The sequence below is a fragment of the Lampetra fluviatilis genome, chromosome 43, assembly GCF_964198595.1.
Source record: "Lampetra fluviatilis chromosome 43, kcLamFluv1.1, whole genome shotgun sequence".
NCBI lineage: Eukaryota > Metazoa > Chordata > Hyperoartia > Petromyzontiformes > Petromyzontidae > Lampetra > Lampetra fluviatilis.
The window spans coordinates 3406098-3433585 of record NC_136317.1 but is presented as its reverse complement, the minus strand read 5'-3'; the positions used below and the strand labels follow the sequence as shown (position 1 = coordinate 3433585).

The 27488-nt window shown below is 54.0% G+C and overlaps 2 protein-coding genes across 8 annotated transcripts in view; one reads left to right on the top strand and one right to left on the bottom strand.

Annotated features, from left to right (window-relative positions):
• The window catches only part of LOC144947025 (schwannomin-interacting protein 1-like), a 36107-nt gene extending 25242 nt beyond the window's left edge, over positions 1-10865 (top strand). Inside the window, exons 1-7 of one of the 2 annotated variants that reach the window (XM_078876166.1) lie at positions 1448-1584; positions 1917-2035; positions 3225-3333; positions 3968-4177; positions 4765-4888; positions 6559-6652; positions 8430-10865. In XM_078876166.1, coding sequence (XP_078732292.1) covers positions 1537-1584; positions 1917-2035; positions 3225-3333; positions 3968-4177; positions 4765-4888; positions 6559-6652; positions 8430-8481 — 756 coding nt within the window. In that variant the 5' untranslated portion in view covers positions 1448-1536 and the 3' untranslated portion in view covers positions 8482-10865. Of the gene's footprint in view, positions 1-1447; positions 1585-1916; positions 2036-3224; positions 3334-3967; positions 4178-4764; positions 4889-6558; positions 6653-8429 lie in introns of those variants that run through there. The other variant, XM_078876165.1, reaches the window with a different exon arrangement.
• Positions 10866-12847: 1982 nt separating this feature from the next.
• The window catches only part of GDPD5 (glycerophosphodiester phosphodiesterase domain containing 5), a 69108-nt gene continuing 54467 nt past the window's right edge, over positions 12848-27488 (bottom strand). For 2 of the 6 annotated variants that reach the window (XM_078876159.1, XM_078876160.1), the window contains 7 exons: positions 26490-26650; positions 25720-25867; positions 24739-24821; positions 23628-23642; positions 19553-19665; positions 17729-17849; positions 14904-16301 (listed from right to left, as the gene is read on the bottom strand). In XM_078876159.1, the coding sequence (XP_078732285.1) occupies positions 16175-16301; positions 17729-17849; positions 19553-19665; positions 23628-23642; positions 24739-24821; positions 25720-25867; positions 26490-26650 (768 nt within the window). In that variant the 3' untranslated portion in view covers positions 14904-16174. Of the gene's footprint in view, positions 14248-14903; positions 16302-17728; positions 17850-19552; positions 19666-23627; positions 23643-24738; positions 24822-25719; positions 25868-26489; positions 26651-27488 lie in introns of those variants that run through there. The other 4 variants (XM_078876164.1, XM_078876161.1, XM_078876162.1 and 1 more) reach the window with 4 other exon arrangements.

The window sequence follows — 27488 nt, the reverse complement described above, 5'->3', positions numbered from 1 at the left end:
CATGCTCTGGAACTGAATGGTCCACACCAGAGACCGCTTTCTTTAGAGCCTCGTCTCACACAGTGTTAGACCAGAGGACGCCAACAGGCGAACGGCACAAAGACAATGCCACCATCAGCGCATCATCGAGAGCTCGGGGTGATCAGCTACAACATGGGACCTTTCTTGCCAGTTTAAAAGTATGAGAATTGGTTTTACCCTTTCTGGCAATAAAACAGTTGTGTTCAGATGTTAAAACACCGAACTGAAAGTTGTGTTCAGCACAAGCACGTGCGGTTAATGCAGACACCATTAGCAATGTGGGAGGTCTAATCACCGGCTTAGAGGGCAGCCAGTGGAGAGCGGAGCACTGCCCAATGTCGCTTTGAGCCTGGGGAGACACTTGACTGCCGCGTGAGTTCTATCCGGTTACCGCCGATGACACAACGCTAAACATTCCCTGGGAACTTATTGGCCGTATAACTCGACATCCCCTTTGCGGGATCCTCGCGAAGGGGACTCCTGTGCGAAACTGGGTGGGGGGGGGGGCACGGGGGGGGGGGCGTGATGAGCACGAAGCTCCCCCCGCTGTGTCCAGTCGTGCTCGTGTGACATTTTCACTCGCGCCAACACATTGATTTCCCATTTTTCCTTCGCTAAGCTCTGCTCAAAGGTCAGGACGCAATTGCCGCACTCGCTTGCTCGCTCGCCCGCCCGCGCGCGCGCGTGTGTGTGTCAGGGGAGTGGTGGCTTCGCAGTTAGCACACCGCGCTAAAAAAACCCCACGACCTGAGTTTGATTCCCGCTTGCGGTCAACATCGGTGATGAATGAATCGGTCCTGGGCCTCCCCTAGGTTGACTCGGCCTCAAATAAGTACCTGGTGCGGTGTGTAAACATCGCCGCTCGGGAGATAAAGGCGGCCGGGCGTGGTGCTGGCAACCCACCCCCTCGTGTGCCGTGCCGGCCTTCATAGGTGCTCGCTAACAGCGCTTGCCCCAACAGTCTGTTAAGGCAATACGGGGGATCTTTGTCTTCATGAATATAAATCATTCTCCATAACACAGGTTTTTTGGGTTAGATCGCGTAAATATATAAAGTGTCGTTAAACCCGCCACCACCCGACACAACCAATTAGTAAGGTTTGTCACGTAAATATAATTCTAGTGACTGTGACAGCGGTAGGCGGTGATGTTGATGGCGGTGGTGGCAATTGTCACGCAAGCTCACGTTTGACCGCCAGAATTTTTCTCTCGGGCCTGAGTGTCCGCATGCGTTCGTTCGTGTGCGCTTGTCTGTGCACGTGAGCACGTACGAGTGTGCACGTACGCGTGTGTGTGTACGTGTGGGCACGTATGCATGTGTGTGCGCGTGTGTGTACGTGTGTGCGCGCGAGCACGCGTTTCACCAGAGGAGATCGGCGATGCGGTGGCTCGCACGCGGAGCTGCGATATCCCAGCGGTGTTCGCTCAGTTCCCGGCCTCGCGCGCCGCTCGCACGCACGTCACGTTGCGTCTGATCCCGTCAAAGACCTTCGCGAGGGGTCGATTCGAGCGTGAATGTGTGAACATCGGCACCGGGCGGACGACGACGGGCGGCCGGGCACGGTGCTGTCCCTATTGCCGCCCCTTCACGTGCCGTGCCAACCTTCCCTCCCGCTCTGCCTCTCCTCCTCTCTGTGCCCAATCTCGTTGTTTGATCCTTCTGCCTCCTTGCACCCCTACCACTGGAATCAACTCTCCCGGCACATGTCGCGGGTCCCCGTTCCTTAACCTCCCTTCGTTCCCCTCTTGCAGCCTCGCCTCTTCCCCATTTGCCCATTCCCTTCCCCTTCCCTCGCCCCTCCACTCCTTCCCGTCCCTCCCCTGCTGCCCTTCCGTGACCTCTGCGCGCCCTTCTGTTGCCGCTCCACCCGTTCCCCGGCCCTCGCTCGCCGCAGGCGCAGAGGAGCGAGCGGGAGTCCATCCGGCAGAAGTTGGCGCTCGGAGGGTTTCTGGACGATGGGCCGGGCATCTACACCACGTGCAGCCGCAGCGGAAAGCCAAGCCTCTCCTCCCGGTGGGTCCCGGTTAGGGTCCTGGTGGGTCACGGTGGGTCCTGGTGGGTCACGGTGGGTCCTGGTTAGGGTCCTGGTGGGTCACGGTGGGTCCTGGTGGGTCACGGTGGGTCCTGGTTAGGGTCCTGGTGGGTCACGGTGGGTCCTGGTGGGTCACGGTGGGTCCCGGTGGGTCACGGTGGGTCCCGGTTAGGGTCCTGGTGGGTCACGGTGGGTCCCGGTGGGTCCTGGTTAGGGTCCTGGTGGGTCACGGTGGGTCCCGGTGGGTCCCGGTTAGGGTCCTGGTGGGTCCCGGTGGGTCTCGGTGGGTCCTGGTTAGGGTCCTGGTGGGTCACGGTGGGTCCCGGTGGGTCCCGGTGGGTCCCGGTGGGTCCTGGTTAGGGTCCTGGTGGGTCACGGTGGGTCCCGGTGGGTCCCGGTGGGTCCCGGTGGGTCCCGGTGGGTCCCGGTGGGTCCTGGTTAGGGTCCTGGTGGGTCACGGTGGGTCCCGGTGGGTCCCGGTTAGGGTCTGGGTGGGTCCCGGTGGGTCCCGGTGGGTCCCGGTTAGGGTTCTAGTGGGTCCCGGTGGGTCCCGGTGGGTCCCGGTTAGGGTCCTAGTGGGTCCCGGTGGGTCCCGGTGGGTCCCGGTTAGGGTCCTAGTGGGTCCCGGTGGGTCCCGGTGGGTCCCGGTTAAGGTCCCGGTTAGGGTCTGGGTGTCGCTTCGGGTGAGCCGAGGTTTCGCTGGTTGCCTACCCGGTCGATCAAAAAAACGGGCCGGGTAATTAAAGAACGGTTGAATGAAGGGCTGGCTGAACCGGCGACTGACGAGCAGATGTCTCAGCGGCAGAGCGAGCGGCTCGCAATGGGAAGTTCGTGAGTTCAAGCCCTGGTTGCGGGTTGACTCGACCAATCATCACTGCAGGGTCGTTAAAATAAGGACCGCTGTGGGGAAGTCAACAGCGTTAATCCTATGGATAGACTCGCCCGCTGCCGTGAGAATGCGGAATCCGTTCACTGGCTCGGATATGTCAACGGGAGATTCTAATTTGAGCAGGAAATGACTTTGGCGTTGAGAATCACCCCCTTGGCGACAACAGTGGGGGAGGACTCGCAGTCTCCACTGGTCTGCCACCTCCGCAGGTGAACAGAGTGGTTAAATAAAGGAGCCGCTCAACAAAGGACTGACTTGGCGTCTTCCCCGTCCCTCCGCAGGCTGCAGAGCGGCATGAACCTGCAGATCTGCTTCGTCAACGACAGCGGGAGCGACGCCGAGGAGAGCAGCAAGACCGAGACCAGCCCTGACACCCCCGCGTCTCCCATGGTACGCCCCGCGCACCACTCGCCCGCTGGCCCTCTTCCCCTGCCAGACGGACTGAACCATTCCACCGGGAGGAGTATTTTCAGTTTCAGTTGCATTTATTTGGTATAGCCCTGTGAGCCATTCGGCTCTTGAATCGGGTGCAACCGCAACAAATAACAAACCAAAGGAGTGGGTTGCTGCAAGGCCAGGGTGGTGTCACTCATTGCGTGTATCCGTTTGCGTCTTTAATGAAGCGATCGAGATTGCTCACCCGGCTTCCCCCCCCCGCGCACCCTAAACTATAAACCAAACTATTAATTTTTAACCAGCTAAGGCCCACAGAGCCACATAGCTCCTTTTCAGAAGCGACCTGGCCACAAAAGATAGCTCAACGGAGTGGCCTATCACGTGCAAATGTATCGCAGTCGCCAAATACTCTGAAGGCGTGACGTTGTTTCTAAATGTGGAGGGAAAAACGGGACGGCCGGGAGAAGAGCCCACGCGACCACGGGGGGAGAGAGAAACACGCAAACTCCAAACATACAGCAGGCGTCGGGGTCGGGATCGGACCGACGAACTCCCGCAAACCAGGCGAGGTAGTTGACATCCCGCCACCGTGGCTCCCACCCCTCTCCCGGTACGCCGTCGGGCGCAGAGCAAGCAGAGCTCGTCGTACTCGGAGCGCGACAGCCCCGAGGAGGAGGGGGACGAGGACGCGATGGAGTCGCCCCTCGACGAGATGGACTTTGCGTCGCGACGCCGTCGGCTGCAGGACGAGGCGCGCATGGCGCTCGCCATGGCGCAGCCGATGGCGCGCATGCAGGTGCAGGTGGAAAAGCGCAGCAAGCCGCCCCTCTCGGACCTGGTGAGGGCAAACGCTGGGGGACGGGGCGGGGAGGGGGGGGTGGTGTGGGCACGCCAGGCGGGGTGGGGTGGGTGGCGCTGCATGCAGCCAAAACAAATGGAATGGTAAATGGAATTTTCCCAACGTCGAAAGCATCCCGGTCATCCTCCGTTCGGTGGGAGGGTCGCTTCTTCATCCTCCGCTGCCCCCGACGAAAATACGGGAATCACTTCATCCCCCCGCCACCCCCACAGCCGTCAGTGCCGTTGTTGTAACGTTCTGACCACGCACCCCGACTGGGCATCTGTAAAAATTATCTTCTCATCGAATTCCTCCAGTACAAATAAATATTCTGATTCTATGGGTGTCTCTGTGGGTCTCCGTTGGCCTATAGGTCTCTGTGGGTGTATATGGGTCTCTGGGTGTCGGTGGGTCTCTGCGTATCTATGTATATTGCACTTCTTTCACACCGTACGTAGCCGACCGTGCCGGTGGCTCCCTGCCCTTAAAACTACTACCCGTGAGATGACGTACGTTACGGGCGCAACGTAAACGTGGGCGTTGTTGTAACGGAGGCGGTGGAAATCTCTGCTGTGCCCACCCCACAGCTCCCGCACCTGCCCCACCTGGGCGAGTCTCTGCTCAAGCGGAGCCTCCGTCCGGGCGACCTGCACGGCATGACGGAGGGGCAGCTGCAGGTCATCGTCAACGACCTCCACTCGCAGATCGAGAGTAAGAGCCCCCCCCCCCCCCCCCCCGTCTCACGCCCGGCACGAGGCAACGGTAGCTCACCGAAACGGCCGCTCGCAGAGGGTAGGAAGCCTCTCAATCGGTACCCGGACGGCCCACTCTGTTCAGTGAGAAATCACAACGAATGCCACCAACGCGGCAATTGAACGTCAATTATCATCAATCTGCCTGGGCGGGACAGGAGCTTGTTATGCAGAGTGCTGGCATGCGACGTCATCGCCTTGGCCGACAAGGCTAACTCGTTATCACTGTGGCTTCCCCCCCCCCCGACTGTTTTGCCTTTAATCTCTTCCTCGATATTCCCAGCTTTGGATCGGGTGGGTCCCTAACTGCAACGCAGCTGCATACTAAATAAAGTATTGTTCGTATTGAGTTATTTTTTACCCCAACCTAAAGACGGACTGACGGATGGACAGACCGAGCAAATGCCTAGCGTGTGGGTTTATCACGATTCGTAATCGATTTTTTTAGCGTCTGGCCATGCAATTATTGGCAAATATGTCGTTATCGGCGACGCACCCTCCGTTGCTCGAGTGTTTGGAGGGTTCCACTAACGTCGCTTTAGGGTTAGGCCCACCACCTAAACTACGCGGTGGCCTAATTGTTGTCGTGAAAGTGTATATATCCGGTATATATACACATACACAGTAAGTCCCCGTTTAACGCGGTGGTGGACCCGTTCCTGAAAAGTGCCGCGTGGAGCGAAATTCGCGTGGAGCGAAAAGTATTTACCCATAAATAATGCCACGGAAAAGTTTGGCGGGTTACGACGCACGCACAAGCGAAGCAGCTCAAGAAAATAGTTCATCGTCGACCGCTTAGAAACCGTGTTACAACGGGCGCGGACTACGTTACAACGGGCGCGTACCACGTTATAACGGGCGCGTACCACGTTATAACGGGCGCGTACCACGTTACAACGGGCGCGTACCACGTTATAACGGGCGCGTACCACGTTATAACGGGCGCGTACCACGTTATAACGGGCGCGTACCACGTTACAACGGGCGCGTACCACGTTATAACGGGCGCGTACCACGTTATAACGGGCGCGTACCACGTTACAACGGGCGCGTACCACGTTATAACGGGCGCGTACCACGTTACAACGGGCACGTACCACGTTACAACGGGCGCGTACCACGTTATAACGGGCGCGTACCACGTTATAACGGGCGCGTACCACGTTATAACGGGCGCGTACCACGTTATAACGGGCGCGTACCACGTTATAACGGTGCGCTTTCCGCGTTGTGCGAAAAGTGTTCCCTATTCTTAGGTTTTTTCGGTAAAGTCACGTAGGTAAAAAATTAAAATTAATAAAAGTAAAATAAAAATCACGACGTTTCGGAGGCAACACAAGCTTCCGTCTTCAGGTGGAACCGTCACAGCCCGACAGCTGTATCAAGTAAATGAGGGATTACAGGAGATACCACTCCGTATATATAATGGTTGAGGGGGGCAGGGCCAGGAACGGCACACTTTTTTTTAAGTGTTCCCTATTGTTAAGTGTTCCCTATTGGAAGCGCCGCGTTGGAGCGGAAGCACGTCGCAGTGTGAACCCCGCCACGCGTTCAGCGGGGGGCTTGCCGCATGTCAAAATAAAAACACCGCTGAGGGCCCCCCCTGTTGCTGGTGTTGTTCGCGACCAGGCCTCAACGAAGAGCTGGTGCAGCTGCTGCTGGTGCGGGACGAGCTGCACATGGAGCAGGATGCCATGCTGGTGGATATTGAGGATATGACGCGGTGAGATGCCCCCCCCCCGCTCCCTGCCCCCCCCCGCTCCCTGCCCCCCCCACCCCCCACCGTCTCCGTGGCTCGGCGGTGTAGCACGAGCGGTGCGCAGCTGGGAGGTTCAGAGTTCAGGTCCTGGGTTGGGGGTTGAATTGGCCCATCATCCCTCCGGCATTGATACACCTTTTTAAATCCTTTATATTAAGTTCACTTGCTTGCTTGCTTGCGCGCTTACGACCGTGCAAATCTTTCGGTCGTTTTTTAACCCACTTCCCATCGAGCTGACATTTTGCACACAGACTCGTGCGTGACAATTAATTTTCGTGAAAAAATTTTTTCCAAAATTTTCCACTTTTTAGGAATTTTTTTTTTCATATTTCATTGAAAATACCAATGTGATAAAAATGAAACTCTTACTCAAGAAAAACAGAAATGAATAATAAAATAAAACCGATGCCACGCATATAAAGGATTTATAGTGAAAAACTTTGTTTTAACGGGTTAATTTTTTTAATGTGTGTATGTTCAGCGGCTTTAACGCCGTACGTAGCCAAACGCGCTCATCGGGGGTGCGGGGGAAGGACAACAAACCAAACACAAAAAGCAGTTCTCAAGAAATGAGTTCAACACGTAGGATTTCGCGACCAATTAAAAACTAATTTCTTTGGGGTTAGATCGCGTAAGTCTCAATGTGTCGTAACCCTCCACCACCCGTCACAGCCAGTTAAGGTTTGTCACGTAAACAGAGCGCCAATTAGTTACTACTTAAGCCTACCGGTGTGTTGGAGGGTATTCAAATTGTACTCTCCAACACACCGGTGGGCTGAAGTGTAACTAAATTGGCGCGTTGTTTACGTGACAAACCTTTCCGGCTGTGTCAGATGGTGGAGGGTTACGACACATTTACATTTACATGATCTAACTGTAAAGAAATTAGTTTTCGATCTAGATGGTGATTTAAAAGAGCAAATTTCCAATGGCTTCCTAATATCGGAAGGAAGAGCGTTCCAGACGGCTGCAGAAGCACATCTGAAAGTGCACGATGGGTGACCGTCTCTGTTCGATGGCTAGTGAGAAGCCGCTGCTGCTGCGAGGATGAGCGGAGTTTACGTGATGGTTTATGCCCCTTGACGAGATCAGCAAGGTATTGTGGTTCACTTGTGGCAAGCAGTGAAACATGAGCACCACTCTGTGTTGGGGAGCCAAGCCACAACATTTACAATCTGAGTACGACGTTTAGCCAGTAATTACGACTAGCTTCGTAAGGCGACAGCCAGATTTGTGAAGAAATCCTCCTGTTTTGTTCCTTAAATAGAGGGCTAGATGTGATGACATCACTTGCGTGCTGTACTAGTGACGAATTGCCACGTTCTGTTTACGTGACAAACCTTACTAGTTGGCTGTGTAGGATGGTGGCGGGTTTAACGACACATTTGTATATTTACGCGGTCTAACCCCCAAAAAAACGATGTTGGTCGCGAAAGCCTCCTACGTGTTTAAAAAGGGCATCGTAGCGATGTTGACCTGCCGGTGCGTTCGAGGCGGTCGAGACGGATGACGGGGTGGGCAGCCAAAGTTGAAGGGAGCAGACCCGTGAGCACGCCCACCACTGGAGACTGCTCGGTGACGCCGCCCATCCGGCAGCGCGATAAATAGCTCGCGGCCGTTTGATGGCGCCGTCTGACGAGATCCCGTCTTCGTTAAGCCCCTCCCGCCTTTATAACCCTGTTGCGCGCGCGTGTGCCCTGGGTCTTTCTCTCTCTCTCTCTCCCGCGTTTCTCTTTCTCAGGCACGCGGAGGAGCAGCACAAGTTCATGGGCGCCAAGCTGGTGTCCAAGTGATGTGGCAAGGTCGGCGACTCCTGCGGGAGTGGCGTGGAGCGAGCGGGAATCTGAATCCCCGTCGAAACGTACAAACAAACGTGCAAAAACGAAACTCGCGAGGGTTCGCCGCCCTATTATCGGTGCCAAAGGCAAACAGGCCGAGTTGCAATCCCCTAGGATAACGACACCGGGAGCCTGCGTCGCTAGCCCAGGCCGACCGCGTCTTCCGCGGTTGTTCCGCGGGCGGCTCTTCCCCCCCTCCCTCCCCCCGACGTTGTTCGACCGAAGAAGAGGCTCCCAAGCAAGGACGTGGAGCCGAAACGTCGGACGTCAACGGCGCGACCCGTCGGCGTGGCGGGGAGGGTTTTGACAGAACTCTACAAAGACTTAAGTTAGCCATAGGCATTATAATGTGTCCGGTCACGGGTTTCCTGTTAAGATGGGGCTCATGCTATAAGTGGCTAATGGGATCCCAGGCCATCGCCAAACACTCAAACCCACGTGTAGATCGTCGCTATTTGCTTGGCTGCAGTGTGATGGGGCTTTGTTGTCCGTATGCACGACGTTGCTTCAGGCAAAGTTGTCGCACGGTCCGTCCGTCCGTCCGTCCGCTCTCAACACTCACGGACGCGCTGTTGCGATGGGCAGCATCTCATTTTAAAGATCCGTTTCGTGTATTTATTTTGTGATTATTTTACAAGAAACGATTTTTCTCCCGCAATTTTTGCCCCAGCAGTGGCGCAGCGGCCCACCCAAGTGGATATCGCGGGGCTGCGTCCGAGAGATCCCCGCCCCTTCGAGTGACCTCTGATCCATGCAGAGTGGAGGGCGGCGTTTACCATTCCCTGCTTTGCGTGCGAGAGTGAAGTTCGTCGCGTCACCGTCACACCGATGTTTTCAATTTCCCGAGTGCTGAAATTTCGCCAAATTAAGTGCGGAACCAAAGTTTTTACGCGACGATGGCTTTTATTTGTGGTTTTATTTGTGCAGTCGTTGGTGACCGGGCTGAGACCGTCAAAACTGAAGGATGTAGTTTTAAACACGAGCAAAAATATTTCAGCTGGTTGCAGGAAACACTATGTAACACGATTTTTGTCCCTGGGTAGTAAGTGTTATTTTCTAATTGCTTATGCCTCAAAAGTAGAGACAATGGCTGTTATTTCACACAAACTTTGCTTTTGTGACCAGGACTTTATGTGAAGAAATGACACAAATGCACACCGCGTTTTCTCATTGAAAATAGGTACATTTCAAATTATCACTGTCCTGGTCATAAAAGCAAAGTTTGTGGGGCATATACATTTTCTGTACTTTTGAAGCATAAGCAATTAGAAACTTACACTTACTACCCAGAAACAAAAAAAAACATTTTTGTTACACAGTGTTATTCACCAATATTGTCATAAAGAAACACAACGAATTGGCAAAGTACAAGTATAAATTTCGATTTAAAGCTTTCGTGACTGCAGGGATTCATCTTCTTGGTTCTTTCGGTAAAGTCACGTAGAAGGGAAATAATAAAATAATAAAAATAAAACATAATAAAATAATTCTCACGACGTTTCGGCCACAACGCAAGCAGCCGTCCTCAGGTGAAGACCAGGCCTGTCGGGGAGACAGCCGAAACGTCGTGAGAATAATTTTATTGTTTTATTATTTTATTATTTCCCTTCTACGTGACTTTACCGAAAGAACCAAGAAGAAAAAAGTACAAGTATGTTTTTCTTTAACCAGATTTTAAAGAAACGACGTGAAATGTGTATAGATCTCATTGTATAATGTTGTCTCCCAACTACCGCGTAAGGCACAATCTTTCGTCATCTTAATCCTGTTTTAGATTTGAAGTTTTCGTGACTGCAATATATATAATCCTGTTTTCCCAATTGCATCCCCATCGTGCTCCCGGGTGTCGCATCACCATTGAACAAAAGCATCTGTATTGGATCTTTTGCAGAGCAGTGCAACCCCGGATGTATTTAGAGAGTGGCCCACAGAAGTTGACACCTCTGCACCCATAGTATTCTGGAGCACCACTTTGCCCCCCGTCTGCCCTGCTGCAGAGAGTAATGCCCGTCACATTTTACGGTGGAACAATTTACGGAAACCAAATTTAACGCCATCGATGTGCGCAGCCATTTGGCTGGACCGGGCCTGGAACCAACAATGCACTGCACTTGACGACGAACCCGGATTTCGTCGCAGGCAGCGGCTGAAAGTCTGGAATTGAACCCAGGATGTTAGCGGTGCCGGCTAGGCATCTCCGATCTCCTCCCGAAAGTCACAATCGGACTTCGCTCTGCCAGGAAGAAGGGACACGCGGTCAAAATGTAACCTTATTCATGTACTCTTCTGTTCGAAGACTGTGTGCTATGACAATGCTGGTAAAATATTTGTATTCCGTGCTTACGCATCACTGCGGAACCGTTTTTTGTGTTGAGTTTGTTGTCCTTTCTCCGCGCCTCTAGTTAGCACGGTTGGATACGCACGGTGCGAAAGAAGTTCAACGTGTATACATGCACTGCCAACTCCAGTCTCTTAAGTCATTCTTGAGTGGTTATTGTTGACGGCTGGGCTCTTGTACACCACACAGATTTTGCCATTTACATTGCATCTAACAGTGCACCGCCCCATGTCGTGGAATGGCCCCATAAGATGTCACAGAACCGTGTCCATTACGTTCCATTCAAAGCGAAATATTCCGTTAGTGGAGCTGGAAATACGCCGCGAGCGGATTGAGAAACCAGATTAGGGCGTGGTGACGGCTGTTTGTGCGTGTGCCGTAATTCACGACGTGGGCAAAGACCAACAACTCCGGACATTTGACAGTGCCGTTCCCGCCACGGGCGGCTAAAACGAGGATCTCTGCATCCATCGGAGGCTCGCGTCTCTGACGAGAGCCATGACAGACCTCCGAACCGCTCGAGGCGTCTCTTAGTCAAGTAAATTTTTGCTTAACGCGTCAAAAGTTGTCGCCCGTCCGGCACAAACCTGCCACCCAAAACAAAAGTCACCATCGCATCATTCAACAGAATCGGTCTTTATTTAAAACTTGCAGGAATCTGATGAGCTATGAAGCTCTTTCCTCACAGATGTGCGGTAAACACGTGAAACAATTATATACGGTCAAAAATAAAATAAAAGCAAAGTTGCGGCTTCATCTTCTTGGTTCTTTCGGTAAAGTCACGTAGAAGGGAAATAATAAAATAATAAAAAATAAAATACTTATAAAATAATAAAAATAAAACAATTTTTTTTATTATTATTTCTCTTCTACGTGACTTTACCTAAAGAACCAAGAAGATGAATCCCTGCAGTCACGCAAGCTTTAAATCGAAAAGAAAAAAGTTGCGGCTATGAGTTAGTTGTTGTGGCTGGTGGCCTCAATTGGTCAAAGATTTCGAAAAGCCAAAAGTGTCACGAGTCGCCCTTGCCCAGTGCGCGCTGGCTGTGGTGCAACCTCTCTCTCATCCAGCAACTCAGAGGTGGTCACTGGCTCACGCGGTGGGGGGGGGATTAAACTTTTGTTTTGCACGAGACACCCACAGCGGGGCAGCGTAGCAAGTAGGTTCGCGGATGCTTTCCTGGGCGGGTGGATTTTTTGAGTGTTCTCCTGCCGTTCTCCCCGCTGTGCGTGTGGGTTTCCTCCGGGCAATGTTTTTCAACCTCCCAACGTGCGAGACCGCTCGAGGAAAGATGCCTGCCCGCACGGATCTCTCTCTGAGCGGGCGAGACTCGCGCCGCGAGGTTGTGGCTGCTTGCCTGGCTGCGTAAATGTAGAATCCCTGCTTGTTTGTCGACACATTGTACAAATCCATTTCTGGATGTGATGCCATATGGGAACAAAAATTTAAATCGACATTCCTCATTTATTTGGCCAGCAAAATTAGCAATTTTTCTTTTTTTACAAATTTAATGTGAAACTTCTTCCCCCCCCCCCCCCGTATTAATTTATATTTTGCTTGCCTTCCACAATCAGCGTGATGTAATTAAACAAAAGTATTGTAAATAGACGTCCTCAGTGGCCATCCTTTTACGCTTACGCCTCGACGCGTTTGAATTCAAATTAAACGTATTTTTTTTTTCCCATGCGACTTGGCAACATCAACAAATAATGACCGCACATTAAATGTTACGCTTGCCGCTTCCCTGCGGAAGATTACACCAAAAAAGGCTGGGATCGCTCGCGACGTTCATCCGGCGTTTTGTTTTTTTTTGCTCTCGCCCGGCCGGCTGCTCTTGCGACGCGGTTTGCCGTCTGCGGTGACGGGCGCGCAACGCGGCGTCCCATATTTTTTTAGTTGTTGTTGTTGTTCACGCGTAGGCTGTGCAAATCCCACCGAGAAGGATGAACACGATCATTTTCACCTTGCTCGCTCGCCTGCCCCCCCCCCACCCCCGAACCGTGACCCCATACCCCGCCTGATCACCAACCTTGCCCCGTATTACCCCCAGCACGGTTCTTTGTTGTAAATAAAGGGGGAGAGAGAGGAAAAAAATCCATTTGCAAAGTGAAAATTCTGGGCCGTCGTTTGTGGTCAACCGGCGGTTGTTCGGCTGAGCGCGGCGACGCGTCCGCAGTGGTTGGCGGGGGGAGGGCGGCTTGCCGAGACGGTCGCTGGGAGCGGCGCCCAGCAGAGGTTTGGCGGCCGACGGCGAAGAGGACCGAAAGCCACCGAGGTGGTTGAGGCCGGTGATGGCGACTGTAAGAGAACGTCCCTTGAAGGATGGGGGGGGGGGTTGGGGAAGACCTAACCGCCAGAAGGGAGCAATGGCGAGATGTGCTGGCATCAGTGGCAGCAGTGATGACCTCCTGACATCTTGACTTGCAAGTTGGATGATGGGAGTTGAAATCCCGGCTGGGTGGCAACTCGTAACACCCCCCCCCCCCGACAGCTATTTTGGTTTGCCCACACCCTAGGACGCTCTCGCGTCGCGTGCTCCCTGTGATCGCGACTCAACCAGCCGGAGGAGAGAACGTGCCAGAGGACGGTTACCGTGGAGATGGAGCCACGGGCCCAGGCCCTGGGTGGATTTGCGTTGCAAGACAATTGGTGTTTTATCGATACCGTATTCACCAGAGAAAAATTCATGTTGGGCCATATTGATGAAGCTTAGGACTTCAGGACCATACCCCCGCACGCATGGCTGAAGATGACAAAGGATGCGCCGATTCTGCGCTCCAACGGCGTTCAGAAGCCGCGCCTGGGCCACTTGTGGAAAGGGCCCAGCCGAGGTCCTGCCCGAACAAAGTCTCCGTGCACCCTGGGGGATGCCGTGTGCATGGGGAGTCACAGGAATCGACGCGGTTCATTGCTCAACGGATCACAGCATAACTCTGTGTATACACACACACATTGACATGTACTGCTCTCAGATAAAGATGCCCCCATATAGCCATACGGACATCTGTTTGCGAGCACCTATTAAGGCCGACACGGCCGCCTTTGTCTTCCCAGTGTTGAATTTTTTTAATCACACCGCACCAGGTACTCATTGAAGGCTGCGTCGACTTAGGGGAGGCCCAGGACCGGTTCTAATTGTCGCAGCTTGTTGGTCTCGAGCGGGAATCGAACTTGGGTCGCTGGGTTCATAGCGCAGTTCGACAAACATTTTGCCACCGCTCCACCGTGTGCACACAAGACAAAGATCCCCCGTGTAGCCTGTAACAGCCTGTAGGGGCAAGTGCTGTTAGCGAGCAGCACCTATGAAGGCCGGCACGGCACACGATGGAGGTGGGCGATGTTTACACACCGCACCAGGTACTCATTTTGAGGCCGAGTCGACCTAGGGGAGGCACACGCGCGGGTCACATATCTCATACATCGTTTATTCAATTTATTTTGACAGTGTAGACAAACGACTTACCTGGCGCTAAAAAGTATTACACACGAAAATGCCTCCGAGCGGGGGCGGGCGGGGAGGAATGCGTAAAAATCACGAGATATCGAAACACTGTCTCGCCCCGCTCCCTTGACCGCATTCGAAAGTAAAAAAAACCAAAGCGGAGGGAGGAGCGGAGCGGGAGGGCGTTGGGACCGTGGTCGAGTGAGGTTTGTGACCCGACCAAATGATCTCGCCGGACGCACTCATCCCACAAACTGCGGAAATAAATTAACGAAAGCTGCGCTTAAATAATATACTCGACGGGGATAGCTTCGTGCAGGGCGACCCATGCAGCGCTCCCGTCGCTGTTGCATATTTCGGTTTATAATAAAAATAAAAACCTCCCAACTCTCATTCGCTTTTCGCTCCAGTCATCCTTGCGTGCTTGGAGGGGTGGGGGAGGCGATCACGATAACTGTCAAAAGTCGCCCGCGCTTCGACGCACGATCGCCAATGCTGCGACGCATCGGTAACCTGTCATTTTGATTGCTCGCAGGGTTTGTTTTTTGATTTCGGAAGTCCACGCCGACTTTTGCGGGGTTGAAGAGCGGGGGCTCTTTGTTAAATTAAGGAGGAAACTTTCTGGGAAAACAACCGTGATAACCGACAGGGCCTCAGCGTCCATTGCAGCGTTGGCTCTTCTTGAGAAACGACGCACTGCAGCAGCGCCCCCATTCCGTCCATCGAAGCGGTACCCAATTTAACGGCCCCCCCGAGAGATGATTGTCACACGTGTTTCAATCAAGGGCCTCTCCAGATGAGCGATTTTAAAACAAACCGTGGGTTATCAAGTTTTCCGCGGCTACCCTAAAACGATTAATTTAAACAAGCCTCTCACTTCTTACACTTTTAACTTACGTTTTTTTTTTACATTTTCTTTACCCCATTTTTATATAATTTACACACACAATGCTACGTTGTAATTGTTTTTCTTTACCAGTTAGTGTCGAAACTACATGATATATTTCACCACGCATTGCAGACGGCCGCTCTCTCGAGGGGTTTACCGACGCTTACCCCCCCTCCGCCCCTCGACGCTCTTACAATCAGAATCTTATTTCACGGAAGTATTAGTTTGTTTGCTCGGCAAACGCGCCGTGCGACTGTTTCAGCTCAAGCTCACGACGCAGGCGCCTTACAACACGTGCCACATCCTCCACAAAACACTCCACCGGAACTTAATTTTAGCACGTGCCGCTCCGTGAGTAATTCACGCTCACAGAGGGCCGTGGGGTGGATTTCCCCCCCCCCTCTCTCGCCTCGCTCTTCACCGCACTCGATATTAGCGCATAAACGTTGAAACCGCCGCCGTAAACTTACCATTTTAAATATATTTCGGGTTAATGGATTGATTTGACGCCACGCACACTTCAAATCGCTTCGCAAGGTCTCGCAGTTGCGCGCGTCACGCCGTTTATATTAATATTTTTTTTTTGCACGCCTCTTGGGTTTTCCAGATTGGCATTTGCTGGTTTTCTCGGATCCTGCACCAATACCAACCTCCACGCGACCAGACACGCGACACGTGAAACACCCTCGCGCAGATTCACACACGTCCCCGTGAACCATCCGGGGGGCGGGGGGGGGGGCGGAGTGGCTTCGAGCCCTGGAATTCCAATCAGACGGTCGCGCATTTCAAATCCCGATCTGGGGAGTGGCGGGGGTAAGGAGGGGGAGAGGGGGGGTTCACAACTCATTGGGGGGGGGGGGGGGCGCAGCTAAACCGAGCACCACCACCACCAAACACCACCACCACCCATCACCGCCACCATCACCACTTTTTGCAGGAATTCAACAGTGGTCGGACTTGTGGAGAGGCCGGCTCCCGTCATAGGAATGTGGAGTTTCCAGCACTGCCGGCGGAGACGACGACGGCCGCCGCCGCCGGCGCAGCCGCCACTGCCGCCCCGTCGCTCGCGCGAGCGGCGAGGCGGTCCGGCTCGAGCTTAACTCCCCTGGAAGAGCGCACACAGTCCTACCGTCAGCCCTTCTTCTTACATTCACAAGCACGTAGGAGACACTCACCACGCGACTGGGCGCCGACGGGCTCGGGACCAATGCAACAACGCGGACGACGAGCGCCTCTCTCGCTCGCTCTCGCGCTCTCTCACACTCTCTCGTGCTCGCTCGCTCTCTCACTCACTCTCTCTCTCGCTCTCTCTCTCTCGCTCTCACGCGCGCGGCACCCTGCTGGCGCCCCGACAAGACTCGACGACTCTGTGCGGACTTCGTATTGTTGTGTGGATCGCCCAGCGTAGCGACGACGTCGGTGGTCGTGCCCCCCCCCGATCGAGCCGGCGAGCGCAAATATCTTAGGGGGGGGGAGCTCGAATCCACACCGCTGGAAGCGGCGGACGGCGGGCGTCAGCTTCACTCGGGAGCCGCGAGGCAGGCCAGCGGATGGAAGTACAGCAAGTAGGGGCTGGCATAGGGTGTCTCTGAAACAGCAGGTTTTTGAGTGTTTTGGCCTTGCACGAGTAGACTTTTTGTTTCATTTCCACCAGGGGGCAACCCCGGTTTCCTCCCGCGCGAAACTAAAAGCAATCGGGAAACGGCCAAACATCCCGGTGCAGGACTCTCCTGCAGAAACAAACGCATTTTAAGACTCGGCGAGATGTTCGCGGCTAAACGAATGAGCGATCAATGTCCCGATTTCATGTTGCTTTCAACAGCAGCACGGCAGTTGAATCAGCGAGGCAACTTTCTTGAATCCCCTCTGCCGCCTCTGTCCACCCAGCATTAAAATTGGGTTCACCGCGGCCAATCGATGGGCCGGACGCGCGTGTGGTGGGGTAAAGTGTGGGCACCCCAACCCGTTCCAAGATATCTGGCCCGTATGGATGGAAGAGTAGACCAGAAAAAAAAACCCTTCCAGAGGGGCTCTAGTGGAAGCCCTTCCGGCAGCAGTGGCGTGCAGGGCTGCACCTTTACCTTTACAATACACTTATTTTATTTCATGCAAACCGGGTTAAAGGGCACTCGCCTGGTTCACACAAAGCACCACTGGGGCCCTGCCTGACCACTGCTACTGGCGGTGCCACCAAAAACAAAGATCCCCCGTGCAGCCTTAACAGACTGTTGGGGCAAGTGATGTTAGCGAGCACCTATGAAGGCCGGCACGGCAGACGAGTTAGGTGGGCGACTAACACCACGTCCGGCCGCCTTTGTCTCCCCAGTGGCGATGTTTACACAGCGCACCAGGAACTCATTTGAGTCCCAAGTCGACGTAGGGGAGGGCCCGGGACCGGTTCAGATAATCGTCGCCGATGTTGGCCGGGAGAGCGGGAATTCGAACCGCAGCGCGCCACCCCGCTCCGCGTCGCGGCGACCCGCACACTCCTTAGTGGCGGTGGCGCCGCCGCCGCCGCGTTACTCCACGCACGTCGGAGAGCTGTCCGCGTGCTGCGCGGGGGGCGGGCTGCAGGGCTGGCTGGACGCCTCCTCGGTGGGGCTGTCCGATGACAGGGAGCACGCGTCCGATTTCATGACCCCGTTCTCAACTTCTGGAGGAAACAGCCGGGGGGGGCGCGGGGGTGACGTGCAGCGGTTCAAGCGCGGGCTCAGCCGTGTACGTGCGCGCGTGTGCGTGTGTGCGTGTGTCCGCGTGTCCGCGTGTCGTCGGTCTTTCGAATGAGTAGCCGGTGCGGTGCGTAAACGTCGCCACTCGGGAGATAAAGGCGGCCGGGCGTGGTGCTGGCCACCCAACCCCCCCTCGTGTGCCGTGCCTGCCTTCACAGGCGCTCGCTAACAGCACTTGCCCCAACAGACTGTTAAAGCTACACGGGCGATCTTTGTCTTTGTGTGTCTGTCCACCACCTGTATAGTTTGTGTGCCCATCCATCTGTCTGTAAGTGTGTACGTATTGCAGTCCATCAGAATCTGTCCACCAATCCGCATGCCTGTCCACCCATCTGCGTTCGTGTCCATCCGTGTTCCCTTCCATCAATCTCGCCGCTCACTCTGCCGTTGATCAGGGCTGCACGTTCGTCCAACGTTCTCCGCTGTGCATCTGTCTCCGTCTGTGCCCGGGCACATCCATCTGCAGGACCACTCCATCATCCGTTTATCTCTCTATCCGCTCACCACTTGCCTACTGCGCTGCTAGTTCCAATCTATCCAGCCACGTCCATGTGCATCCTGCGCCTGCCTAATCTGCCATCCGTCCGTCCGTCCAGCCGTCCACAGACAAAGAACAAAGATCCCCCGACCTCGTGTAGCCTTAACAGACTGTAGGGGCAGGTGCTGTTAGCGAGCACCTATGAAGGTCGGCACGGCACACGAGGGGGTGGGTGGCCAACAATGCCCGACCGCCTTTGTCTCCCTTGTGGCGATGTTTTTACACACCGCACCAGGTACTCATTTGAGGCTGAGTCGACCTAGGGGAGGCCCAGGACCGTTTCAGATAATCGTCACCGGTGAGCGGGAATCGAACTCGTGTAGCCAGGTTCGTAGCGCAGCGTAGCGCTAACCGCTACACTACCGCTAGCTGCGCACATTCCATCCGTCCGCCGTCCACACACACACATACATATACACGCGCGCGCACGCGCACCACTCTGAACCACTAAATCCCGCACGAGTGCCAGACCACGCGCTTCCCATTGTCCAGTACTCGGCCACAGACCATCGCCGCTTCCCATCTTCCCTCCTCCCATCGATAGCGGCAGAGGGCCTCCACAGCAACCTCTATTGAGCGACGACACCGAGAGGTCGTTTCTGCGCATTGACATCCCACCCATCGCCTGGATGCTGCCCCCCGTCCCCCCCCCCCGTCCATCTCTGGCTTAGCCTGTCCGCTCCTGAGAGTAAGATTCCACTTCCAGACGATCTTCTGGTTCGACCCGCATGCCCCACACTTTGTCAAACCCTCGAAACATTTTTCGCGCGGGCCACCAACGCAGCAAAAGTCGTTTCTTCAACAGTGCCGCGCGAAAAAAACACCGTGCGATGCCCATTGCCGGGCAAACTTTCTGGGATGTTAATCGAGCCATTTTTGTCCCCCATGTACCGCTGACCTCGCCGGACAGACGTCGACGCGGGGAAATCCTCTCTCTCTCTCTCTTAGTCCGCCGCCGAAACCGATCGAACGAAGGAAGACGATCGTCCCGGTCGGGCCCGACGTCCATCGACGCGGGAGGGCGGGACGCGGCGTCGGCAGCGTCGGTTCGCACCGCGCCGCCCGCAAACCGCCAGTGACCCAACTTACCGGTGAAGATGAGCTTCTCCTTCATGGTCTTGACGTCGCGGCTGTTCTTGCGCACGGACGTGCTCAGCATGATCTGCTCGGGGTTGTACACCGTCATGGAGCCCAGCCTCCACCTGCGGGGAAGGGGGGGGGGGCGAGGATGTCAGAGGTCAAGCTGGGGGCACCGCACGTTTCACAACGCGGCCGGGTTGTTCCGGGGCTTCACTTAGAAATCGAGCGATCATGCAATATAGGTTTTGTTGAAAATTGATGGGGATGGACCTGGAGCAACGTTGACAACCCCCACATCTACGGGGCGACCCATTTATAGATACTCCATGGATTTCTAATGACCCTTTAATAAAAAACTCAACTGAACAATTTTTTTTATTTTACCAGGCAAGGCCCACTCAACTTTCCAGCTCTTTTTCTTCAGCGACCTGGCCACAAATGCTAGCTCAACGAAGTGGCTTATCGGGTGGAAATTTATAGCAGCCGAGAATCTAAAAGCGTGTTTCTAAATGTGGAGGAAAAAAATCAGCGGACCCGGAGAAAAATCCACGCGACCACGGGGAGAGACAAACAAACTCCAAATATACGGCAGGTGTCTGGGCCAGGATCGAACCCACGACCTCCTGTATATCAGGTGAGGTAGTTAACATCTCCTCGCTACCGTGGCACTCCAATAATAACTTTTCTCTCAACATCCGAGTGAATACTGCGAGGGCGATGGCTCCGCATTTTACACGGGAGAGCGTTGACGATCGAACGCGCGTGCTAAGATTGTTGGGAGACGCGGAGAGGCCTTGAAACCAAATTTAGTTTTCGCTTTCATTTCCTCGCTAATATTTGAGTGTCAGTAATCAACACGTGGATCGGCCCCCGCCCCCCCTCCCCCCCGCCACTGAAAATGTTTAGTTTCCATAGGAGTCAAAAAGTCAGAGCCAGTGGTGGAAATTCCACATTACCATGGCAGGAGCAAACTCTTGCAAGAAGACAACGACTATTAACTTTCCCACAGTGGGACATGGCATGCGTTATTAATTTCCTGCTATGTCGGTTATATATTTCTCATTGTACAGAATTGTCTATCTTTACGTTGAGTATCAATGTGATGATGATGGCGCTTTGAGCGGCAGATTTGTTGCTAGAAAGGCACCGCGCGTGTGTAACGACTACGTCCCTTCGAGCGGCTTGCAGAACGGCGCGGTATAAACGTCACGTAGCACTATTTAGCAAGCCGCAGCCAGGATTTGAACTCGCAAACCTTCCGACTGCGAGCCGTTCGCTCTACCGCTGAGCCACCATGGGCTGTGGCCATGCGGCAACATCGAAGAGCCGAATGAAGTTGGCGCGCGGGCGATTTGGAGTTCCGATCGGTTGGGGGGTTTTTTTTGCTCGCGCGAGACAGGATATCGCCCCCTATTGGTCAATCCAAAGCAGGCAGATTTCCTAATACTCGCCTGGTACGCGACGATGTTGTGTGTAGCTTCCCATCGCGTTTTTGCGGGTTCGGTTTGTGTGATTCCGCGATTCTGTACATGCGGCCATGACCCATTTCTCCCCAAAATTCGCTGCATTATGCGGCTTGAGGTCAGACGTGGGACAGCGCGTGCTTAAGAGAGTTTTTGGCTGCTATAAATCTCCGCGCGATAAGCCCAACTTCGTTGAGGTGTCATTTGTGATTGCCAGGTCGCTTCTGAAAAAGAGTTGCACGGCTCGGCGGGCCTTGCCTGGCGAAAGAAATAAAAATCGTTTGCGTACCATGCGGTTTCGCTTTGCGTTACGCTTTCGTTTGGAGCACATACTCCTACTACTAATACCGCCGCGCAGAGCGAGCGGAACCCTGTGCTGTTGGGCTGGAGCGGTGGCGCAAGTGGTTAGCGCACTGCCCTACCAATGCTGGCGGGCCTCGATTCGCGGTGGCGAGCGGCGGTCTGAAACGGGGCCCCGGGCACCTCCCTTCACAACCCCGCACTGACCAGCGTGGTGAAGTATGGTCAAACAACCCCCCCCCCCCACACACACACACGTATCCTACACTGCATGGCGTCGCCTTTGCTCAGCAGCGGATTGACCCATGACTATTATGTTATAATTGTGGGTGCTGACAGAGTTTTGTCATGGTCAACGAAACAACCCAGAGGTGACTGGCGCAACTAAATCTCCAGTCGTGGCAGTAGCAACAACACGGGAGGTTTCTCATATACCACCAGCCCCGCCCCCCCCCCACCCCGCAAGTTGTACTACACTGCACATGGGTCCACCGACCAATAGGGCTAAGTCGATCGGCAGGTCACGTCTGGTGGGGTAAAAGATGGGTAACCTACCACTTCTTTGTTTTTGACAGACAACCATTACTGTTTTACCATGTTTAGTGGTGGTCTCCCTGTTACAGGTTGAGTCACAAACCGCATCTCTCCACAACAAAGGCTCAGCCTTTGTTAGGCAGTCTGTTCTTAGTCTCAAACCTCACCTTACCATATTAATAACAAGTATGCGGCCCTTGCCCCACCACCTTCTCCAACCATTATATAAACGCAGTGGTAACTCCTGCAATCTCTCATTTACTTGATACAGCTGTCGTGGCTGTGACGGTACCACCTGAAGACGGAAGCTTGTGTTGCCTCCGAAACGTCGTGATTTTTTTTTTATTTTACTTTTTAATGTTTTTACCTACGTGACTTTACCGAAAAAAACCTAAGAATATAACCTCCCACTTCATCGAAGAAATATGACCAGTGTGGAAGAGTAGGCCAAATACCCCTGTGGAGGGGCTCTCTATAAAGGTCCCCCCCCCTCCCCTCTAGCGGAGGCTCCCTTGCGCCAGCAGTGGGGTGAGCGAGCAATTGCAGGCGCTGCACCTTTACTGCTTCAAAAATAATCGTGTTCATGAAAAATAAGTTATTAGAATTCTTGCAAGCAGAAAGAAAAATCAGTCTTCCCGTGAACATGCAAATAAAAAACTGAACATACTGCAAAATGCCATTACGACCGTTGCATGCTGCATGCGTTATCAGATATGACAAAAAACGTATCATTCATTACCAACGTTCATATGAAAGCCACGCAAAAAAAAAGCACACGCACACACACACGGTAGTGCCGTGTGCTGAAGCGTGCTGAGAATCTGCGACCGCGACATCGGCGCCGGATGTCAGCTGTGTCCACAGGGCAATTCAAAACACGAGCCACACGAGGCAGGCTTCATTGATAAAACACTACTCGACTCTTTCCGATAAAAAACATTTTTTTACGTACAGCTCAAAAAAAAACACTGCCGCTCTTTGTACAGCGGCGCCGGTGAGAATCCGTGCAGCAATACTCCCTGGCTCCCGGTAGCGCTCGTTCCACAACTTTATTGTTTATATATGTTCACATATATAAACATACACATATATAAACATACATTCATAAATAAATACGGTTATAAGACTCTCGATTATCCGCGCTAATGACGGTGCGAGGACGGCCGCGGGATCATTCGGAACCGCGGATAATCCCAAAAAATGTTCCGTCAATTACAACTCGCAGAGTAAACGATCCGCCAAATTGCTGAAGCGCAACTGGCGCTTTCGATTGTTGCTCTGTCAGTCTGCAACGAACGCCGACGACCGACCGACCGACCGACGCGGGTGCTCGGCAGCTCCCGCGCAGAAAACTCGGCCCCCACTTGGTGGATGGCGGCAGAGCCGCGCCAGTCAACATCAATCGAACGCCCACCAACTCGTTGCGAAGGTACGGAACTCCCGCCACCGTAGCGTAGAGGCGGTCTCGCGTGTGGCTTTCGGATTAACCGGAGCACATTTTTTGTTTGGTTTAAAAGCACGGGACTTGCGGCGAACATTTCCAAGAAAAAGAATGTACAACTGTTTTTAGACGATTAGTTTGGGCTTAAGGGAGTAAAAAATTCCACGGGTTATTAGTTCGTGTTCAAAAAATCTCGAGCGCGCGGCTAATCCGCAAATCGGATAAACCGCGCGCGGATAAATCGAGAGTCTACTTAATACGCACGACACAAATGAAGCAAAAACGACGACGACAACGGAGAGCCGGGCGTGCGGTTGTGCGACGCGCGGAGTCTTCGCCGGTTTACCTTATCAAATGATAGCTTTCAAGAGCGGCAAGCAGAAAGTCGACACGAGAGTTTGGTGTGAGGGAGGGAGGGGGGGGGGTAAAGAGAGACAGAGAGAGGTAGAGACAGAGAAAGAGACGGAGACAGAGAGAGAGAGACAAAGGCGGGAAGAGACAGCGAGAATGAAAGATGTTACAAACAAATGACGAAAGGAAAAGAAGGCATTCGAAACGAACGCAACAGTGGACGTGCAAGCAAGGCCTGGCGCCGCACCCGCCCCCTCCACTCCGCACCCTTGAGCGGCGCTCGCTAACGCCTTGGATGAACTCGGCAGGTCCCCGTGCCCGCGCTGGTGTCTGGGTGGCGTCGTGGTGAATGAACGACCTCTGCTTACGGAAAGGGGCGACCCTCCCCGCCATCGCCGCCGGTCGCACTGCCGGGGGGAGGGCCAACGCTCCGATTCGAGAATCGATTCTCTCATCGCAGCGCTCCTCCGAGTACATCGGAGGAGGAAGGAGCTTTAGATATGTGAATTATTACTTTTTTGGCTCATTCGTAGCATTTAACTTCCTTGCTTCCGGCAGCGTCCGTCTCCGTCTCGTTTGTACTGTCCGTCTCGTTCGGTCCGTCTCGTTCGTTCCATCAGCCTACGGAGCACTTAAACCGTCAGGAAATCATTTGCGGCACGGGAATAAATCCGTACGCGTGCCATTTGACGCAGCGCGCGTCGTACTCCCCCGCAAGGACCGATATTAATCGACGAGCGTCGGCGCGCACGCCGAATGAAAAGGTCGGTCGATCCGGGAGAGAAAAAAATATCTATTTTGGTCAGAGCGCGGCACGAATCGGGCTCCTCGCTCGCATGACGGACAACGGCGACGATAACGACGAACGAGGCGGGGGGGGGCAAACCGTTAAACCCTCGCGGGGTTCGGGAGCACGAACCCTGCGACCAATGCGACGGTCGCGTTCATCCGCATTGGCGACGTTCATCGTCGGCGCGGTCCCTAATTGCCCGCTGGCGGTTGCGATTATCTGATGCCAATTTTTTTCTCTCCATTTTCCTTTTCCTCCTTTCCCCGGCTACAATGCACCCACGCTATCTGCACGGCGGCACGCGCGAGACACCAACCTCTGCACGATGAATATGGCTATGACCAGAGTGGCTGAGATGACGTCGGTCGTGATCCACATGAGCCTGTAGTCCCCAGGATTCTGGGACAGACACAAGGCGGGGGGGGTTGCATAAATACAAACCTTTCGTTTTTATATATATAGTGGCGAAGTTCATGAAAACTGCATCTCCCAGCGTCCCTGAACCTCTGAGCCACCCCGGACACCACATCCTGGGATGCACATCGTCAACAGGGAGAGGGAGAGTGAACGAGAGCGGGAGAGATAATGAGAGATCAAGAGAGCGAGACAGAGAGAGAGGGAGAGAGAGAGAGACAGAGAGAGATCAAGAGAGCGAGACAGAGTGAGAGAGAGAGGGAGAGAGCGAGAGAGCGAGAGAGCGAGAGAGAGAGAGAGATCAAGAGAGCGAGACAGAGAGAGAGAGGGAGAGAGCGAGACAGAGTGAGAGAGAGAGGGAGAGAGCGAGACAGAGAGAGAGAGGGAGAGAGCGAGAGAGCGAGACAGAGAGAGAGAGGGAGAGATCAAGAGAGCGAGACAGAGAGAGAGAGGGAGAGAGCGAGACAGAGAGAGAGATCAAGAGAGCGAGACAGAGAGAGAGATCAAGAGAGCGAGACAGAGAGAGAGATCAAGAGAGCGAGACAGAGAGAGAGATCAAGAGAGCGAGACAGAGAGAGAGATCAAGAGAGCGAGACAGAGAGAGAGATCAAGAGAGCGAGACAGAGAGAGAGATCAAGAGAGCGAGACAGAGAGAGAGATCAAGAGAGCGAGACAGAGAGAGAGATCAAGAGAGCGAGAAAGAGAGAGAGATCAAGAGAGCGAGACAGAGAGATCAAGAGAGCGAGAGAGCGAGACAGAGAGAGAGAGCGAGACAGAGCGAGAGACAGAGCGAGCAAGAGAGCGAGACAGAGAGAGAGAGCGAGACAGAGCGAGCAAGAGAGCGAGTGTGCGCGAGGCGGCGCCGGCTCTTGCGAGCGTTTACCAAGCGCCACATGGGTTGGGGCAGGCGCGCCAGCGAGCCGCAGTCGTTGGTGGTGACGGAGCGGGCGCCCGCGCACCACGCCATCGAGTAGATCCACGCAGAGTTCACGACGTACAGGTTCGTCGTCACGTTGTGCTCCGAGTAGTTGCTGCGTCGCGCAAGCGGCACACGGCGATCGGGTTAACAACGACGGACGGACGTCGCTCATCATGGATTGTGAGCCTCCACTATCCCGGTCGCTCTCGGCACCTCGCCTGGTTGGCTGAGCTAAATTAACCGATTTAAAAAAATAAGAATATGTTTTACCCTTTCTGGTAATAAAATAGGTGTTAATATTCTAGATTTGAAGTTTTCGTGGCTGCAAGGATTCATACTCTTTGGTTTGTTCGGTAAAAGTCACGTAGGTAAAAAAATTATTAATTTTTTTACCTACGTGGCTTTACCAACAAAAACAAAGAGTAAGGTGTTAAGATGTTCAAACACCAACTAGATATCTTTTTGCACGGAATCAAGATTATTTTTGATACTTTTGATACTGGCCAAAAGGTCCCATGAAATTTAGCCGAAACAGAAACTGCGACAGTCGCACCAACGCCGCGCCAAATTCCGCGCCAACGCCGCCCCAAACGCCGCGTGGAGACTGACACACTTCCTCCTGCTGGGGGAGGCCGTGCCGCCGAAAAGGGGGGCCCGCCCCCCCCCCCCTTGAACAAGGAGTAGAGATGGCGATCGTTGCCCCGGACCTCCCATCCTCACCACCCCCCCCTCACCTGATTTCTGGCTGGCTGATGCCACTGTAGTGGAGGTTGAGGGTCACGATCCGGTGGGCGTGGAGGTAGCTCAGCTCCTTCTTGACGCCCGTCGTCTGGCGGAACCCGGGCGCCAGGTCGAAGGCCACCAGGTCCCGTTTCTCGTCGGGAAGCCACATCATCTGCGAGGGGGCCGGGTGACGGGGCGGATTGGCGAGCGACGCGCGGACACGCTTTCGACGGCGTCTCGTTTCTCTCCCCCTGCCGCCCCCTTCCGCAGTTACCGGTGAGGACTCAAAGGGCCGAGGATGAGTCTCGTTCGCAAGAGTATAAATATTTTTTCAGAATATTTATCTATACTGGAGGAATCCGATAAGCTGCAAAGCTCTCATTCACAGATGTCCAGTCGGAGAGTCACATAGTACCACGGTGGGAGAGATGTTAACTACCTCGCCTGGTACGCAGAAGGAGGACGTGGATTCGACCCCGACCCGGACGCCTGCTGTACATTTGGAGTTTGCGTGTTTCTCCCTGTGGTCGCATGGATTTTTCTCCCAGTCGTCTGGGTTTTGCCTCTAAATTTAGAGTCAACGCGCGCTCCGAGTATTTGGCTGCTATAAATGTCCACGTGATAAGCCGCTTCGTCGAGCTATCATCTGTGGCCAGGTCGCTTCTGAAAAAGAGCTACATAGCTCAGTGGGCCTGACCTGGCAAGATAACAATAGTTTAGTTTTATACGCAAGTTTTTTTTTAGTTTAGGAGCTGTCGACATTTTCGCAGGGCGCGTAATTATTACTATTCGGAACTGCCGTGACTTATGGAGCATAACCGTGGAACAATGACAAAGGTGAATGGAAGGGGACGCTGAAAAGTACGAAGAAGCGCAGGGAGGTGCGCGCTGGGAAGCTGCACGGAGACCGGTGGGGGAGTGACGCGCGAAGAACCGGGGGAACAACCGCAGGTTCAGAGACACCACGCGGACTGCGAATGAACATACGTGGGCTTGTACCGGGTGGACGA